Source organism: Camelina sativa, chromosome 4 (assembly GCF_000633955.1).
Source record: "Camelina sativa cultivar DH55 chromosome 4, Cs, whole genome shotgun sequence".
In the NCBI taxonomy this organism is placed as follows: Eukaryota; Viridiplantae; Streptophyta; class Magnoliopsida; order Brassicales; family Brassicaceae; genus Camelina; species Camelina sativa.
Window position 1 is genome coordinate 24,244,598 of NC_025688.1, and position 17,468 is coordinate 24,262,065.

General features: G+C 35.9%; 3 protein-coding genes across 4 annotated transcripts; 2 read left to right on the forward strand and 1 right to left on the reverse strand.

Annotated features, from left to right (window-relative positions):
- Nucleotides 3,199-5,007, forward strand: LOC104782187 (dof zinc finger protein DOF2.4). Its single transcript, XM_010507049.1, has 2 exons — nt 3,199-3,470; nt 3,786-5,007. Exons 1-2 carry the CDS (start codon nt 3,420-3,422, stop codon nt 4,701-4,703), a joined length of 969 nt encoding a protein of 322 aa, XP_010505351.1. The 5' UTR covers nt 3,199-3,419; the 3' UTR covers nt 4,704-5,007.
- Nucleotides 11,650-12,046, forward strand: LOC109132544 (uncharacterized protein At4g04775-like). Its single transcript, XM_019244218.1, has 2 exons — nt 11,650-11,829; nt 11,900-12,046. Exons 1-2 carry the CDS (start codon nt 11,650-11,652, stop codon nt 12,044-12,046), a joined length of 327 nt encoding a protein of 108 aa, XP_019099763.1.
- Nucleotides 15,328-16,555, reverse strand: LOC104782188 (60S ribosomal protein L36-2-like). 2 transcript variants are annotated; one of them, XM_010507050.2, is made up of 4 exons: nt 16,473-16,555; nt 16,261-16,369; nt 15,740-15,939; nt 15,328-15,553 (listed from the first exon to the last, which is right to left on the reverse strand). In XM_010507050.2, the coding sequence occupies exons 2-4, from the start codon at nt 16,360-16,362 to the stop codon at nt 15,517-15,519; spliced, it is 339 nt and encodes a 112-aa protein (XP_010505352.1). In that variant the 5' UTR covers nt 16,363-16,369; nt 16,473-16,555; the 3' UTR covers nt 15,328-15,516. The 2 variants fall into 2 exon arrangements, with proteins under 2 accessions (XP_010505352.1, XP_010505353.1); XM_010507051.2 differs by having other exon boundaries at nt 16,261-16,391; nt 16,473-16,530.

A 17,468-nucleotide genomic window follows, 5' to 3' on the forward strand; every position in this document is an offset into this window, starting at 1 on the left:
CCGTCAGCCCTACTGCCGCTGTCTCCTCATGTCTCGATTGATCCTACCATGGCGATGGTCCTCTACGCACCTTAAGAAGAATCAACTACCGCACCTCCTGTGCCTGAGAATCCTTCTCCCAGACCGGTGTCTCTCGATGCGGACCACGACACATGCAACTCTTCATCTTCTCTTCCAAGAAGGACAAGATCTCGATTTTCGGTAATTGATCTGACCGGTGATGTTCCTGCGCCATCAAATCACGGAATCTCATCCCGGCTGCGTAAACGACAATCAGCTGCTGATGCAGACAGCCGCGATACGAAGTGTTCGTCTCTTTGCAGGGACAAGGGTGTGTCCACTTCTTGCAGTGCTACTTCGAAGGAGTTTTATTCTACACGGTTCATATCCGCTGATGCTGCTCGAAGGTATGGTTTCTTTTCATCTTGAACCATTGCTGCTAAGGTGTGTTACTCTCTGGGAGTAGATGATCCGGCTAGGGAGATGCTTGATCAAGCTGGACTGCTGAAAACAGTCACGCAAATCGGTTCTTATGATTCCGATGTAGTCTATGAATTTTGGGTAAATCTTCCAGCGGTGAAAGTTGAAGGGAACTCGGTTGATGTGTTGGTCCGAGACTTTGTGTATGAGTTTTCCCCAACTCGCATTAATGCCCTGTTCGGACTCCAGATCGTTGATGTGCGTGAACAGAGACTGCAGACAGGTGCAATTTTGGAGGAGGATCTTGCTCTCTTTTTATCTGGAGGTAAAGTGAAGACTTGCAAGCAGCTGGTGTCAACAGTAATCAAGGACCCGGTAATCAAGGATTTGAATAAGATATGCTGCAGCAACTGGTCTCCCACGGTGAATACAAGGTACATCTCAGCAAACCGAGCCATGGTGATCTACATGATCATGCATCGCATTCCATTTGATTTTGGGAGAATGATCTATGATCAGATCATCCAGTTGGGTTTGCAGGCTTAGTCAGGGTTTCGTCTACCGTTTCCCAGTCTTATTTATTAGCTCTTGGAAGCTCAGCGCCCTGTTCTGAGTCTTCAGCAACAAGACACGAAGAAGACGAAGGGGAAGAAGACTGTGTCCCGTCCTGCGGAATCGGTTCTTCGCAGTGGTACGTCTGCAGAGCGCAAAGCCATCCGGTTGGCCATTCAGATTCTGCAAGATGCCTTGGAAACTGGTAAGTAATCACATCGCTGTGTGCACTTCTAAGTTTTTATTGATATTTTTGACTAATTTGTGCCAAACAAGCAAGGGGAGATGAGTCTGATTCAGATGCTTGAGGGGGAGTTTGAGCTGTGGGAGAGCTGTTATATTTTGAATGTTGCTTTGATCCCCATTTTTTTTTCTTCAGACTTGTGTTATTTTATTTTCTTTTTGTTGGTTTTGAGACTTATTCTGGTATGCCTGACTTTTTTGTCTGGTCTTAATGATTACTCGTTGATCGGTTTCACCTGCTGTTGATTTTGAGAATTGTCATGCACTGTTGGCACAGTTGTGTTTGTTGTTGCTGTTTGTGTATGTGTCCACATGTTAAATACACTGGATGCCTGTTTGTCAAGTTCAGTCAAAAAGGAGGAGATTGAAAGTGCAACATGGCTCTGAGGATAACAAGTAGCTGTCAAGTATCTTAGAGGGCTGATATGCTGACATGACATGACGTACTGACGTGGAGAAAGATTGTGGACGTGCTGACAAGATGCATGGGGATAAAGGAAGAAGAGATCAAGATATACTCGAAGATATTGAGAGTATATTTGATAAGAAGAGATAAGGGAAGATATTTTCTTAGGGATAAGGAATATTTCTTTTTAGTTAAGATACACAAAGATCTAGGTTAGAGATCGTTTGTGGGATTATAAGTAGGCGAGGGCTAGCCGCAAAAAGAGCCAGCACTCGTGGGATAAAGTTGTGAGTTTTGTAAATTTTCAAGCAAAGAAAAAAGGTTTTGAAAGTGAGTATGTGGAGTATACTCTTTTAGATTTACACAAAGTATTATGTTAGATAGATAGGAGAGTGAGCTTTGTTTTTTAGATCTTGTAAAAAACGAAAGTTTTTATAAAATTGATTAAAAACATTTGCTTAGCGCATTCCAAATGTGATCTTTGTATGTTTGTGTTCTCTATATTTTAACATAGTTAGCCGTTTTTAGTTTACTATGCGATCAATATATCAATCACACATTCACACTATAGATGACAGATCAAATCTATCGAAATGTGTGGAGAATGTTTTCGTTGTAAGTAAAACTTACAAAAGAAACCTCGGAAAATGGTCCCAAGGCTCAGTGTTTTAGAGTCACGCGGTTCGAGGGAGCGTGACGATCAATAACATCTACTAGAAGATATTGCCATGCAGAGGAAAAAAGCAGAGACAGGGAGAGAGAGAGGGGGAACATGATGGACCGGTCACGATGCTTCGGCTGTCGTCCAACGACCAAAGCACCCATTTTAACCCACTTTTCCTATTTTCAATCTCTTTTTCATTTCTTTTGTTTTCAAATTATTAGAATAAATCATTATATGATCAACGATCCTATTATAATCATTATGTTAACACCTCGAAATTCGGTCTACATAACACCTTTGTCTCCTAAATCCGCTCCATATATTCTACTCGGATCAATCTACACAGAAATCAACTATATATAATCACTATCAACCAGATAAATCGATTATTTTAGTTGAATCTAAAAATATAAAATAACACATTGTGGAAAATTCTAAGGGACAAGAGTTAACTTTTACATAATTAAGGATTTCATCCAGTTCGATTAGGTCGTTATGTTTTACAGCAAAAACATTTCTTTGTGCGACAAAAATAAAGAAGTACAAGTTACAACAACATTTATTAATAGGGATGAAACGGGTTTATTTATTAAGTTATAGGCGTTGTTGATTTGATCTACAAATCTCGGTTTACATGTGTGAATCTATGAAAGCGAGGGCCATCACAAGGCACAAAATAAAAGCTTATGTATTAAGAAAATATACTTATATATATGAATGTAACTAGTGATAGGAAATTTAAAACCCTAACTAAAGCAAGAAAACAAAAAGAATCATGTCAGTCCCACCCCATATGGAACACAAACCCTAATAATTACATATATGACAATTATCTTCTTACATCTCCATACAAAATTATTGTATACACACATACATATATATTGACATAGATATATATAAAGGTTCATCCACTTTAAATTTTAGCCATCTTCATTCTCACACTCAACCTTCCTTTCTCTCTCTTTCTAGCTCCCTTCATTCTCATTCTCTCTCGGCTTTGTTTTCTCTTTGATCTGATTCCTCTGTTCTATTTCTAATCCATCACCCACCACGGAAAAGAGAAGGGAAAAAAAAAAGAACAAAAAAAAACTTTACTTTAAGAATTTTGAAGAATAAAAACAAAAGAGAATAACAATGGTTTTCTCCTCCATCCAAGCTTATCTTGATTCATCCAACTGGCAACAAGTAAGTGCTTTACTATTCCATATATACACTTCTCATATAGGACACATTAAAAAAAACTTATAGTTTAGCAATTACATGTTCTAAATCTGGAATCAAAACCAAAAATAGAAATCTTAATTCAAAGCTACACAAAAAAATTCTTCTTGCTTTGCAATTGGCATGATTTAAGTTTGGAATCAAACTCAAAGAGAGTAATAATATTAATTCAAAGCAAGAAAAAAGAAAAGACACAAAAAGTTGTTCTTGCTTAGCATGTTCTTGAATATTCTTGTTCAATTTCAATAATTCCTCATCCTTTTTATTTTGTAACTTTAGGCTCCTCCGAGCAATTACAATCAGGACGGTGCAGGAGCCTCAGCAACTGGAGGTCATGTTCTTCGTCCTCAGCTGCAGCAGCAACAACAGCAGCCACAGTCTAATGGGAGCGGAGGCTGCGGTTCTATCCGAGCAGGATCGATGGTGGATAGAGCAAGACAAGCAAACGTAGCCTTACCAGAAGCAGCACTGAAATGTCCAAGATGCGAATCCACCAACACTAAGTTCTGCTACTTCAACAACTACAGCCTCACTCAGCCACGCCACTTCTGCAAGACCTGCCGAAGATACTGGACACGTGGCGGTGCCCTCCGCAACGTCCCCGTAGGCGGTGGCTGCCGAAGAAATCGGCGTTCTAAAAGCAGTAGCAACAACAACAATAACAGCACTGCTACTAGCAACAACAACAGCTTCTCATCCGGGAATGCATCGACCATCAGCTCGATTCTCTCTTCTCACTATGGAGGAAACCAAGAGAGTATCTTAAGCCAGATTTTGTCTCCGGGGAGGCTAATGAATCCTACTTATAATCATCTCGGAGATCTCGCAAATAATACAAAAACAGACAACAACATGAGCTTGCTGAACTATGGAGGATTGAGTCAAGACTTGAGGTCAATCCATATGGGAACATCTGGTGGCTCGCTTATGAGCTGTGTTGATGAGTGGAGATCGACGTCTCATCATCAGCAGCCGAGTTTGGGAGGTGGAAACTTGGACGATTCCTCTAATCCTAATCCATCCTCAAATGGGTTTTACCCTTTTGAGTCGCCGAGGATAACCTCAGCCTCGATCTCTTCTGCTTTGGCATCGCAATTTTCTTCGGTTAAAGTTGAAGATAATCCTTACAAATGGGTTAATGTCAATGGTAACTGCTCTTCCTGGACTGATCTTTCCGCTTTCGGCTCTTCTCGTTGAGTTCAACCACACTCAAAAAAAAAGAGGAAACTTGAGGGTATACTTTGGTGCAAAAAAGAAAACCTAGTTACTAGTTATTAGGTTAGTTTTGTCTTATTTTAATTTGCGTTTTTGTTTAGTTAATGCTGTTTACAACTTTCCGGCGTTCTCTATCTAATGTTGTTAAGCTATTGGATGTTTTTGAGACTGTTCCTTTGTTATTTATCACAATTCCTTTGTTATCTTTCGAGTTTCACTACTATGAATGTATTAGAGAGATTTATCTCTCGATCTTAGTTATTGAAATTCCGACGAGTTCATTTAATTTTTCACTAGTTTTGTCTTATACCGTTAAATTATTTTGTGTGAGGAATACTTGATGTTAATAATTAGTTAATTACTAGTACTTAATTTTGTAGTGTCTAGTAAAATTTATGTTGTTTTGAATTTATAATCTAGTTTGAAACTGCCTAACTGGCTCGTTTGAGTTAGTTCATAGTTGCTGACGACAAAAAAAAAAAAAAAAATCTAGTTTGAAACTGAACTGATTGACTTCTTTTTTGTCAACTTAGCTTTTATATCAGTATAGAGCGCTTAACCTCAGCCATAAACATCACAAAATGGTTATTAACTATATTTGATTCTGCAAGTTCTCACCATTACTCTTTGTACATATGATGCTCCTCTTATCATCTTATGCATGGTATGTGCTTTAATGAATCAATAAATAGTCTCATAGACATTTTTTTCTTCAAATCTCTACCTCGGGAGGCAGTCATAATTCCCAAAAGCGAAGAATATAAATCTGATGATATGATATATATTGGCTGGATCGTAGAGAATTAGAGATCATGTCTGTACTTTTTCAATTGTTTATTTTTCAATTGTAGAAAAATAACTCTTTTAAGGATTACTTTCAATTACTTAATAATTTTTTTTATCAGTTTCAACCTGTTTTTTTTTCGGGTCTAATGCACAGATACACTTTACCCAAAAATGCATTGTTTACAAGGATTTTTTTTTTAAATTCTCGACATTAAAGCTTTGAATATAATGGAGGAAAAAAAGAGATGTGAATAGAGACGAAAAAGAGCAACTGATCGTTGGGGTTGGGTTGAATTGAGGAAAACAAATTAAAAGCAAGGAATCTTAGGTTTAGTCATTCCAGCATTTTTTTCTATTTTCTATGTCAAAAGCAGTTTCTTGCGCATAAGTAGGTAGATTTCAAGGACAAATTAAACAATATTATGATCGAGATGTAGTTGTGTGAAAACACTTAAATCATATTTTATTTGTGTGTTTTTCATATAGTACTGTATTATTATTGTATTTATCAAGATACACTTTAGAGGATTTTATTTTGAAGATGTTCTAATTTAAATTACGTGTTGAAAGCAGTTAGCGAATAACTTTCTTTTTGTCAATCACATTTTAAATACGTAGGCGATAATATAATCGTAAGATGACGGCCGGATTTTTCTTACATGTGACTATGAAACATTAAGAAGGACAGAAACAGAGAATCAATGTCGGGACGAGAATTTTAATCTTAAGTTTGTCAGTTTGACGCGCCTTGGGACGCGTGTTTTGTACACAACTCACTATGCGACAAAATTGCTTTTTTGTCAGTTTGTGTGCGCCACGTCATCCATTTTCACTCTCAAGTCTTGGGGACTCATCACCTCAAGTCTCTCTACTGATTTGGTCATTATCATTAGAGTTTCTTCCATTATTCCAATGTTCCACTTACTGGTTACATTTTTGTTTCTGGTTGTAATTGCATGCGCGAAAGAGTGTGGAATTTTATGGATTTTCTTATGGATTACAACAAAATTTGAAGTTGAACAAAAAAAGTGAATACTAGTACTATATTAACTATTGATGTTATAGTCCTTTGAGGAACGTCCTTCATCATCCTTCTCAAAATGGATAATTCAAAAACGAATAGACAGAAAGATGTATATTATATACACATAATATGTTTGGGTCCTAAAAAGGAGGGATTGGTTCACAGTGAAAGAAAGGAATCTAAATTAGATGATTGTGTTCTGCTTTTGCAAGTACCAAGGCTGCTCACCAATATGGAATAAAGCACATTCAAACCTATAAAGCTAGGCCACATAATAAAAAACCTGCCCGATCTCCCATAATTTAGCTATATTAAGTTTTAATAATAATTTACTTACCAAACATAATCATCGACATTGTACGACAAATCCTTTTTATTTCAACTATTTCAATTTAGTATACAACTCAAAAAATCGTAACCATGTCATAATTTACATTTTAAATTGTAACGGTTCATTTGCAGGCTGAAGTGATCAGAAATATTGATAGTTACTCGACTTTGATCATATCACTCGAATGTAGATTCAAACTTAATTTTACACGCAAGTGAATAAAACATAAAATGTGTTCATGAAAAAACAAATTACTACACATTGATATATAGTTTTGTTTATTACCAGCTACTCGTCAGTTAATGATTTGAAGTGATAATAGCTAGGCATAATAAATCAAGATAGGCTTCTGTATATGAATGAGCCCCAACATACGCATAGTAGGACTCAGAAATCCAAGTTAAAATCTTGTCTCCTGATCATGTATGTATTTCTGTGCATGAATATATACAATATGTAGGCACATCCATGTATATTCATGCGAAGGTCTAGGCAATTAGGCATATATAGACGACGACCAGCATATTTGTGTACTACTTCTACAGCAGCTTTCACTTTTACAGCATGTGTTTTTCACTTATCCCTGGGACTACAAATAAATAAATTTTATAATTTCATTTGTTTATAATTTCATTTATAAGCATATTTGTCTGAATTTCTGGATGGTAAAGGTACAAATTTTGTAAGCATATGTGTTACACATTTCTTACAAATTTTATAATCTCAAGACTTACACTAGGTCTCCTAGGGTCTTATCATGTTCGATACTAGCTAGAATAATAATATGTGGTACAAAACCGAATTTGGCCATTAATTAAATTAATCCGTCAGGCGTCGCTGGGAGTATAGACCAACTTCTACGGGACTGGTCCCGCTAATCTCGACCATTTTAAACACTAGAAAAGGAAAAGAGTTTTTTTTTTTATTGTTTTATGGTTAACCGTAGTCTGGTCTGTTTAAAATCATCTACTAGAACTGAATAGAGTATCTCCTACACAATTTTTATGGTTGCCGTAACAAAAGATCAAAACTTCATTTTTATGGTTGCCGCGCTTTGTAGTGGAGATACTTAATTATTTTATGCTTTGTAGATAAGGGTATTATGGCGGCTTGGAAAATAATATCTGTAATATGCTGCTAATGCCACAAGTTTCCAATAGATATTGTATGATCTAATTAATTGGAAAATGGACTTTTCTTTTTGTACGTAACAAAAAAAACTATGGACCTTTTCAATATTGGGAACCAAAAAATTTTAAATTACATTAAACTAGTTCATTCTCTACCATCGGTTTTGATCATATGACCTGATCATGTTATAAAACTCACATTTAAGACAAATTGTAATCGATCATATTATATAGTATTAGCTTGAAAGCATCATCAATTCTATAAAAGTTTCGCGTCAATTCAAGTTGCATCACATATGATCACATATAATCGAAAAATACTTAAGATATGTGCATACATAAAATATACTAAAGGATCTAGAGTCTCTATCATCTTTTAGGTGTTGGGAATTGATCGATATAATTATAAGGATCATACATGTGGATAAAGTAGTGAAGGGATTATAATCTCTTAGTAGTATTGCCTTGTCACGTTTCTTCCTCATGTTGTCATCAACCACACACGTTCTTCATTTTTAGACCAGAGATTCCTTATTAGCTATACACTTTATGAAAAGTACACAAGCGTACATCTATACTTATATAACCGTGCATGCACAATGCACAATTCATTTTGTTCTTTAATATAATTGATCAGATATACTTTGGGCTATTAATTAGACATCTTAAGCAGAAACTTATATTAACGTTGGACCATGTAAATCCGAGTTTATAGACTAGTAAGGTGCAAGAAAAACGTCCCTTCACAACTTTACAACGACTTAATTAAGAGACTAGGCACCTTTTCACAAAATAATTTGACAAATAGGTATTTTTAAAAAAATATTGGTAATATAGACATTTTTATCTCTCTTCTCTAATACATATCTATATTAGAGTGACATTTAGTAATAGACTATTTTATCCTTTTTTGTTGGTTTGTGTATGCAAAAAAAAAAAAAAAAATAGTAATTGGGCCTAAAATATATCCAATAACAAATGTATATTTATAATTGTTTATGAGTTATCTATTTTATATTTAAGCTATAGTTTTGAGAAAGGGGTAGAGTTTAGATTTTATAGTTTAGAGTTTAATTTTTTGAAAGTTTAATTTTAAATCATAACGATATTTTGAAACTTTAGATATATATATATATATCCAATAACAAATGTATATTTATAATTGTTTATGAGTTATCTATTTTATATTTAAGCTATAGTTTTGAGAAAGGGGTAGAGTTTAGATTTTATAGTTTAGAGTTTAATTTTGAAAGTTTAATTTTAAATCATAATGATATTTTGAAACTTTGGATATATATATATATATATATATATATATATTTAAAGTTTGAGTTTTCTATTTTACATTTAAAGTATTATTTTGAGAGAGAGGTATGATTTGAAATTGACAATTTAAAGATTAATTTTAAATCATGATGCTATTTTTGAAAATTTAAAGATTATGTTAAATTTGGAAACAATATTTTTTTTAGGTTTGGGTTCTCTACTTTACATTTAAGATGTAGTGTTGAGAAGAGTAGGTTTAAAATTTATAGTTTAAGGTTTAATTTTAAATCATGATGTTATATTTGAAACTATAGAGATGATATGTTCTATTTTAAAACCAATTTTTTTTAGATAGATTATGAGATTGTAGAGTTACTAGCTTGTACACCACCAATCAAAATCACAATACAACACCCCATATGGTACACCAAACCTCGATGGTACACCTGACATAAATGGTACATCCAACCCAAATGGTACACCAAAAACAAATAGAATACTAGATTCAGATGGTACACCGACGGAAATGGTAAACTAGACCTAGATGGTACACCAAGCTCAGATGGTACACCAGACGCTGATGGTACACCACCCAAACCGTACACCAGATCCAGATGGTACACCAAACACAGATGGTACACTAGACCCAGATGGTACACCAAACGCAAATAGTACACTAGACCCAGATGGTACACCAAACTCAGATAGTACACCAGACGCGGATGGTACATCATCCAAACGGTACACCAGACCCAAATGGTACACCAAATGCAGATAGTGCACTAGACCCAAATGGTACACTAGACCCAGATGGTACACTAGACCCAAATGGTACACCACCTAAACGGTACACCATACACATATGATACACTACCTATATGATATAACAAATCCAGATGGGCCAAATATACACAAATCATAATTTTAGTGGGTTCCTATTAATTAATTCAGGTCCAACTAGAAAAAAATTGTGGACCCACCCATAAAACCCTCTTTTAAAGTATGTGGATATATTGATCTTTTTATTTAATTTTTGTCTTATACACTATCTCACAACCTCTTTATCTCACAAGACATAAAAAGTGCCTATTCTCCAAATTTTGTTTTAAAAGTGTCTATTTCTCAAATATCTTTTCAAAAAGTGTCTAGTTGACTAATTGATTCCTTTACAACCCATGTATTTTTTATATATTATATTTCATATATGTTGAGTGATATAAACGGATAAACCCGAAGACAGAACGCTAGCAAAAAGGTTGCAACTTGTGAGCTGATAAATGGATGGAATCTAAAATGATGTTTTCAAATTTCGAACCACTTATGAAAGTTGCTAACAGTTTTGAAAACTCTCAGTAAATGTTGAAACTCCCCTCACGATTTCAGAAGATTTCAACAGACAACAACTTCTGCAAAGTCCTAGCTAACCATCTCAAAAAACTAATAGTGATTATTTGACGTTTCCAACGGATTTCCAAAAGCGAAGGAAGTTGATGATATGAGGAATAATGTTGCTTAAAACATATAAAATGTTAGGTTTTCATATGATTGAGTATTTGAGTGGGATAACTGGATAAGGAGATATACACGAATGGTAGTCTACAAGAATTAGAATTAGATAGCACCTTGTAAAAGAAATTTCGATACATCAAATAGATATGACATTACGAAATACAAACGATCTAGAAAAACTCCTAAAGGTTATATTTTGCAACATCAAGAAGGTTGCGATCCAAAATATCCTAACGATCAGAGGATCCAAAACCGATACATTTCTGTGTACTCATTAGTCATTACATAACTATTGCTGTCCAAAATCTAAATAAAGAGACCTCGCGTTCGTATTATAGTTGTCTTTAGTAGAAACAAAGCCTTCAGAGTAGAATTGAGAAATGCTGGACACGACTAAGGCGAATTGGTATAGTTCTAAATGAAGTGTGGTTTGCTACTTTGTTCTGACAAATCCAATAGAGGCCCAAATAAGTTATTTTCATAGCTCGAGCCTCGTTGGTATAATTCTAAATGAAGTGTGGTTTGCTACTTTGTTCTGACAAATTCGGAAACACGTCCTATTTCCCCCCTATAACTATGGCATCGTAGCACGTCTACGCGGAACTTAAATCTCGTCCTGTGTATCCCCCTATAAACTTTTGTAAATCTAATTCCCCGTGAGATGATAGTTCTCATGCCATTTCCCCCTTAATCTGGGTTTCGACGGTTTACAAACTTAACCATGTAGAAATCCCCCTAAATCCGGTTTGAAACAAATTTAAAACCCGAGTAAAAAAAATAACCCGACCCGATTGATGTTCTTTGTCTTAAAACGAAAATCCCCAAATATTGAAAGTATAAACCCTAAAAAATCAAATTCTCTCAAATTAAGTTTTGGGAATCATGAGCAATGTCTCTGGATCTTCGAGTTGTGCATCAAATGTCCGAGAGAGAGGACGAGGTAAAGTTGTTGGTGTGCCTAAGAGATGTTGGTGTGGAGAAGTGATCGTGGCCAAAAATTCGAAATTAGAGACAAATCCTTGTCGTCGATACTTCCGATGTGGGTATGCAACTGCGAAGAAGGTACATATGTGACTATACACCTTTGTGATATGTTGAATTTGTTCTCATTGTTGTGATGGCTGCTTGATAGCTTATGAATGATGACCACTGCTTCAAGTGGGTCGATGAGGCACTGTTGGATGAGGTAGAGTCTCTGACTCTTCACATTGCAAAACTGCAAATAGAAATGGAGATTGAGAGGAAGATGAAAATGGAGCTTGAGAAAGAACTATTTTAGAGGGTTGAAGATGCAAAATCAGAATTGAGATCAAGGATGAAGACGATGATAGTTGTGATAGTTATTGGCTGTATGATCATGTTTGGTCTATTTAAGATAGCAGGATGAGCTAGTGTAACATCAATAAAGTTGTATGATCTTGTTTGGTTGGTTGTATGATCTTGTTTGGTTGGGTGTATGATCTTGTGTTTAGTTGTATGACCAAATTATGTTCTTGTAATGGATGTTGTTGTCAATGGTTATGGTTACAAAATATTGATATTATGGTTCTAAGACACTTACATAGGTTCATCAATAACAAAAGACATCAATAAGGTTCCAAAAGACCAAAAGACATCAATAAGGTTCCAAAAAGACATCATTAAGATTTAATCACAATAAGACCATACATACAAAAACAGACCAGTCCTCCTTGTGATTCTCTTTCATACCATTATGCTAATTATCCTTCTTCTCCTACTCGTACTTCTCCTTGGCGACACCATTAGTTCTCTTGAGTCAATGTCCCTTGAGAAGGTTCACCTTGAGTAGCCTACATTTAAAACCAATTATCAGACTCATCCGAGCCAACACAAATCAAACCATATGATTATGCATAACCAAAACACAAATCTAAACTGTGTTGCATTTTTCTTCTGATGGAACCTACGGTTATGGTGAGCTGCACCACAAATCCCACAGTGCATGATCCTTTTCTTCTCTTTTGGTTTCTTCTTGGTAGGCGACTCATTAACCCCCTTCTTCATCTTCTTGTATGCCTTAGTAGATTCTCCCTCTTTGGGAGGTGGTGCATGCACATCATCAGCGCCAGTAGAAGGCCAAAAGCATGGACCTCTTAGTGGAATCAATCCATCGGTGTAATTCTGCTGCCATTTAAAGGTTCTGAACCATTAGCACACATAATCTTCAGGTTCCAGTGTCTTCTTAATTATAACTCCATATGCATGTTCACATGGGATTCCACAGATTTGATACTTCATGCAGGTACACTTCATTGTTCTCAAACAGACTCGATGCTTGTCATAACCCAGTTGGACTTCATACATCCCATTTGTGGTAGCACTCACAAAGCATGCAAAAGCTTTCTCATGTTCTTTAGCAAGGAACCGTTTGACATAAGGAGTACAAATACCTAACACACAAATCAAAACAATGTTAACGAATGAAGACAATGTTAACAAATCAAAACAATGCACCACAAATCGAAATAACTAACCTTTGTGATCATGAGAAAGGGCAGATCGTTTAGCAATCCGAACCATGACAATCTTTCTAACCATCTCTAACATAGCCACAAATGGCTTTTCTCTTGCCTTGTTGACGGTATTGTTGAAGGACTCTACGGAGTTGTCCTCAACATCTTCACAGTAATTGCCAAGCTTGTGAAAGGCCCTGCACCAAGTCTTTGGCTTTGTCTTCATGACATCTTCATGCACCTTTGAGTCGTATGCATGGATCCTCTCCAAGTTCTGATCATATTCGGTGGTGTTATAGCTCCAAGCCATATCCCAGAGATGTTTCTTCAGAAGCTTTTTGCTAGGATGAATCTTCTTCAGATTCCCATAAATGTGCCTAACACATTTTCAATGTTCCACCTTTGGTAACTCTAACTCAATAGCTTTTATCAAACCCTGAAACAGAAACCGCATGATTATGCTACAACTTCATAATTATGCTAGAGCTTAACAAATACAAAACAGAACACATACCTTTTGTCGATCTGACATAATAATGTAACCATCTCCATCTCCTAAGTCTAGATCAATCTTCAACCTATTCACAAACCATTGCCAATTATCTGTGTTCTCGACTTGAACAACGCTCCATGCTATTGGATAAATAACATTGTCTGCATCTCTGCCTAATGCCGCTAATAACTGTCCTTTAATCTTTTCTTTTAAGAAGCATCCATCAACTCCTATTAGTGGCATACAACTAGCTTTCCATGTTTTTCTAAGAACATCAAAACTGACATAAAACCGATTAAAAACATCCTCACCAGCATCATTCTTCACGGTATCAATATCCACAACAGATCCTGGATTTGATTCCATAATCTCGGCATCATAATCTCGGAGACGTGCAAACTGAGTATCATACTCCGACGAGATCTATCCCAATGCCTTTCTCCTAGCAGCTTGACATTGAGGCCTTGTAACTAATATCTTCCACTTCTCCATCACAATCTTTTCCATCTTGGAAGGCATGTAATACTCTGGTTCTTCCCTAATCTTATCAAGAAATATCCTAGCTATCACTGGTTTATCCTTGTACAACGTAATCCTCCAGAAAGGATCATCATCGAGAGATGCAGCATACACTTGCCACCCACATTTCCTCTTAGCACCAATACATTTAAACCCAATTGCATCTCTATCATACATGTATTGCTTCAGATTGGAATCTGTTAGCAGTGCATAGTCGGTGACACTCCTTGAACGAGATTCCATTGTAGAATTTTTGGCCTTTATACATTATCCCATCACCATGAAGAATGGGTGTTCGCATTCTCACTTGACCATCTTCACGACCATCAGCCTCCTCGTCGGTTTCTGGGTACACATTATGACGGATTGATTGTTCATCTTCGGTGAACTCTTTGGCAAGCATGTGGACAAAAGATTCATCTCGATCTTCTACCTCTGCATCGTGATCGTGATCTCGATCTATTTCTACTGGAGGATTATCGTCTGTGAGGATTAAATCCATTGTCGATAGAGTGAATAAGAGCAACAAAATGAGAAATCGATTTGGGGGTTTTGATTTTAGGGTTCTTCGAGAGAGAAATCGATTTGGGGGTTTTGAAAATAGGGTTCGTAAATAGAGAGAGATGTGAGATTTTCGATTTGAGGGTTCGGGTATTGGTTAATCATGGTTTAATATTCTAATCGGATTGTAATCGGGTTAAAATTGGGTTTAACCGGTTAAATCAATTTATTACTTGGTCAAACAAATAATAAACCAACAATATCCGTATATCCCAGATTCATGGGCGATTAGATGATATCTAATACTTCAAGAGAGAAATGGCATAGAAACTATCATCTTGCGGGGAAATAGATGTACAAAAGTTTGTAAGAAGATCCACAAGACATTAAGTTCTGCGTAGACATGGTACCATGCCATAGTTATTAGGGCGGGAGGGAAATAGGACGTGTTTCGGACAAATCCATTAGAGGCCCAAATAAGTTATTTTCATAGCTCGAGCCTCGTTGTAAGTTATTGGACTATACGGTTTCCTGAGCTTGCTTTTAAAATGGGGATTTTCTAAACGAACAGAGAAAAACAAAGCAATTGCATAAAAGTAATAGGAAGTTTAATAAGCTTCATCATAAAAACGGAACAGAGTGAAACAAGATTAATCCACATCCCTAACAAAGCACAACACATGAACGCTTTTTGGGCATACAGAAGCCAAAACTTAAGTTCCAAAAGAAACAAATATCCCATAACACAGAGGCCTAAGACGTTTACTTCTTCTTCTCGGTAACACCACCACCACCAGACCTGCAAAAGTCAAACAAAAGTCAGTTTGATTCAATTGCCAGATATGATTCAACACTCTGTTTCATAAAGAGAAGCAATGCAGAAGACAATGTGTGCAAATTGATGAACAATCTTGCGAGATTTAATTGAGCAATGTGAAAATGAAACTCTGGTGATATCAAAATACATGGGGATTCTTATACATACCTCATCTTACGGAGAACACCAGACATCTCCTCTCTCTTTCGCTTGGCTCTCTTGTGGGTACCCAACTTCCTCTTAGCAACCTTAAGAGCACGCTTGTCTTTGCCAACCTTAAGAAGCTCAGTGATTCTCTTCTCATAAGGAGCAAATCCAGCTACTTCCCTGATCAGTGATCTGATGAACAATGTCCTCTTGCTCGTTTTCTATAACAAATAGAAGCAAAAACATCAAAACAAGACTCTTGAGAAACGAATCACAGATAAACTAAAAATGAAACTCTTGTAAAGCAGAGAATCAAAAACTAACTAACAGTGTCCTCAATGCTCAAAACAACACCATTTCTCATCTCAAAACTCAACATTTCCGGTTTAAACTAAAAGAATCAAATCAACACTAAACACTATGGGATCCATCTCTAAGCCTATTTCTGTAAATACCACAAATCGAGCTAAAATCATAGACCAACGAAAGCAATATCTAAAAAGCAATGAACTTTGTAATCAGAAGGGGAGTTAGATTCATACCCCTTTGCGAGAATTGGGACGAGGAGCAAGCTCACGTCTGGTGACGACATGTCCTTTGTTCAATCCAACGAATAAACCGGTCTTCACTGCTGGAGTTGTCATCTTTTACCTGCAATAAAAACCCACAGAGACTAGATTCAGAAATAGATTTTGAAAATCCTAAAACAATGTAATCGAAGAAGAAGAGAGAGTTTGAGTCAGAGTTCCCAAACCTGCAATGGAGGAGAAGCAGCCGCTGCAAAACAACGAAACTTTGGAGAAAGAGAAAGCAGTTTTATATATACTGAGACAAAAGGGAAACCCTAAATTTTCTACTAATTGGGCCTATTTCGCTATCATATGGGCTTTTAGATTTAAGCCTATTCAAACTTAACAGTAGTAAGAACCTATTTATATTTGTCACAGGCCCAACACTCAAAGTTGCGTTGTTCGCGCAATGTAGTCGTCCGTTTTTTATATGTGAACACGTCTATTTGTTCAACTTAAAACTTAGTGATAAAATTCAGGTCTAATTAATAATTATATTAACTGGAGCTTTGGTTTTGGTTTTGGTTTTGATTTTTGAATGTTCAATTGCAGCAGCATCCAACGTAAGAATCCCATCAAGACATCACAAATAGACTTTATCATCATCATTACCAAGTATCTCTTTTGTGTGAATAATCATGGATGATCATCAATGTCTACACATCTACTATGAAAAGTTAAATGGAAATAAGATCATTGGTCCAATGTTATAGTCAGTTTTCACTATTCACAACGTTATCTTCATCTTATTTGTTTCACAAACTTTGCAAGTTTGTTTGTATGGATATGCATTTGCCTCTCATATGTATGCATTATTTGTTTGGATGATAAAATAAAGGTTATTTCGTGAGCTTAGTACATTTGCCATACGATATATATATATCATGTATGTTATGATTACAAATAAATTAATTAACATAAGTGTAAACTAAAAGCATAATGAAGCAAGAATGGTAGGTGGCTAGATTCTGATTCAGATAGTTATGGTTCCATTTCCGTTCAATACTATTGTTATATTTTATAAGAAGAGCTGCGGACAATACTCGATCTCATGATTAATCTAGATTTCGATATAAAATGTATGGAAAACTGTTGAAAGGGAATAATATATTTTGAAGGAATATCTTAAAATACATTTTCGTGTGAAATTAAGAGTCTATGAAATTTAATTGAAATCTCTT

What these genes read in the sequence shown, in the direction of transcription:
- LOC104782188 (XM_010507050.2), bottom strand. Translation starts at nt 16,362, where the DNA reads ATGACAACTCCAGCAGTGAAGACCGGTTTATTCGTTGGATTGAACAAA. An exon ending in GTCCCAATTCTCGCAAAGGG is followed by an intron (nt 15,940 to 16,260) that starts GTATGAATCTAA and finishes TATTTGTTATAG; the next exon opens with AAAACGAGCAAGAGGACATT. An exon ending in GGTGTTCTCCGTAAGATGAG is followed by an intron (nt 15,554 to 15,739) that starts GTATGTATAAGA and finishes TGACTTTTGCAG; the next exon opens with GTCTGGTGGTGGTGGTGTTA.
- LOC109132544 (XM_019244218.1), top strand. Translation starts at nt 11,650, where the DNA reads ATGAGCAATGTCTCTGGATCTTCGAGTTGTGCATCAAATGTCCGAGAG. An exon ending in GGTATGCAACTGCGAAGAAG is followed by an intron (nt 11,830 to 11,899) that starts GTACATATGTGA and finishes GCTGCTTGATAG; the next exon opens with CTTATGAATGATGACCACTG.
- LOC104782187 (XM_010507049.1), top strand. Translation starts at nt 3,420, where the DNA reads ATGGTTTTCTCCTCCATCCAAGCTTATCTTGATTCATCCAACTGGCAA. An exon ending in ATTCATCCAACTGGCAACAA is followed by an intron (nt 3,471 to 3,785) that starts GTAAGTGCTTTA and finishes TTGTAACTTTAG; the next exon opens with GCTCCTCCGAGCAATTACAA.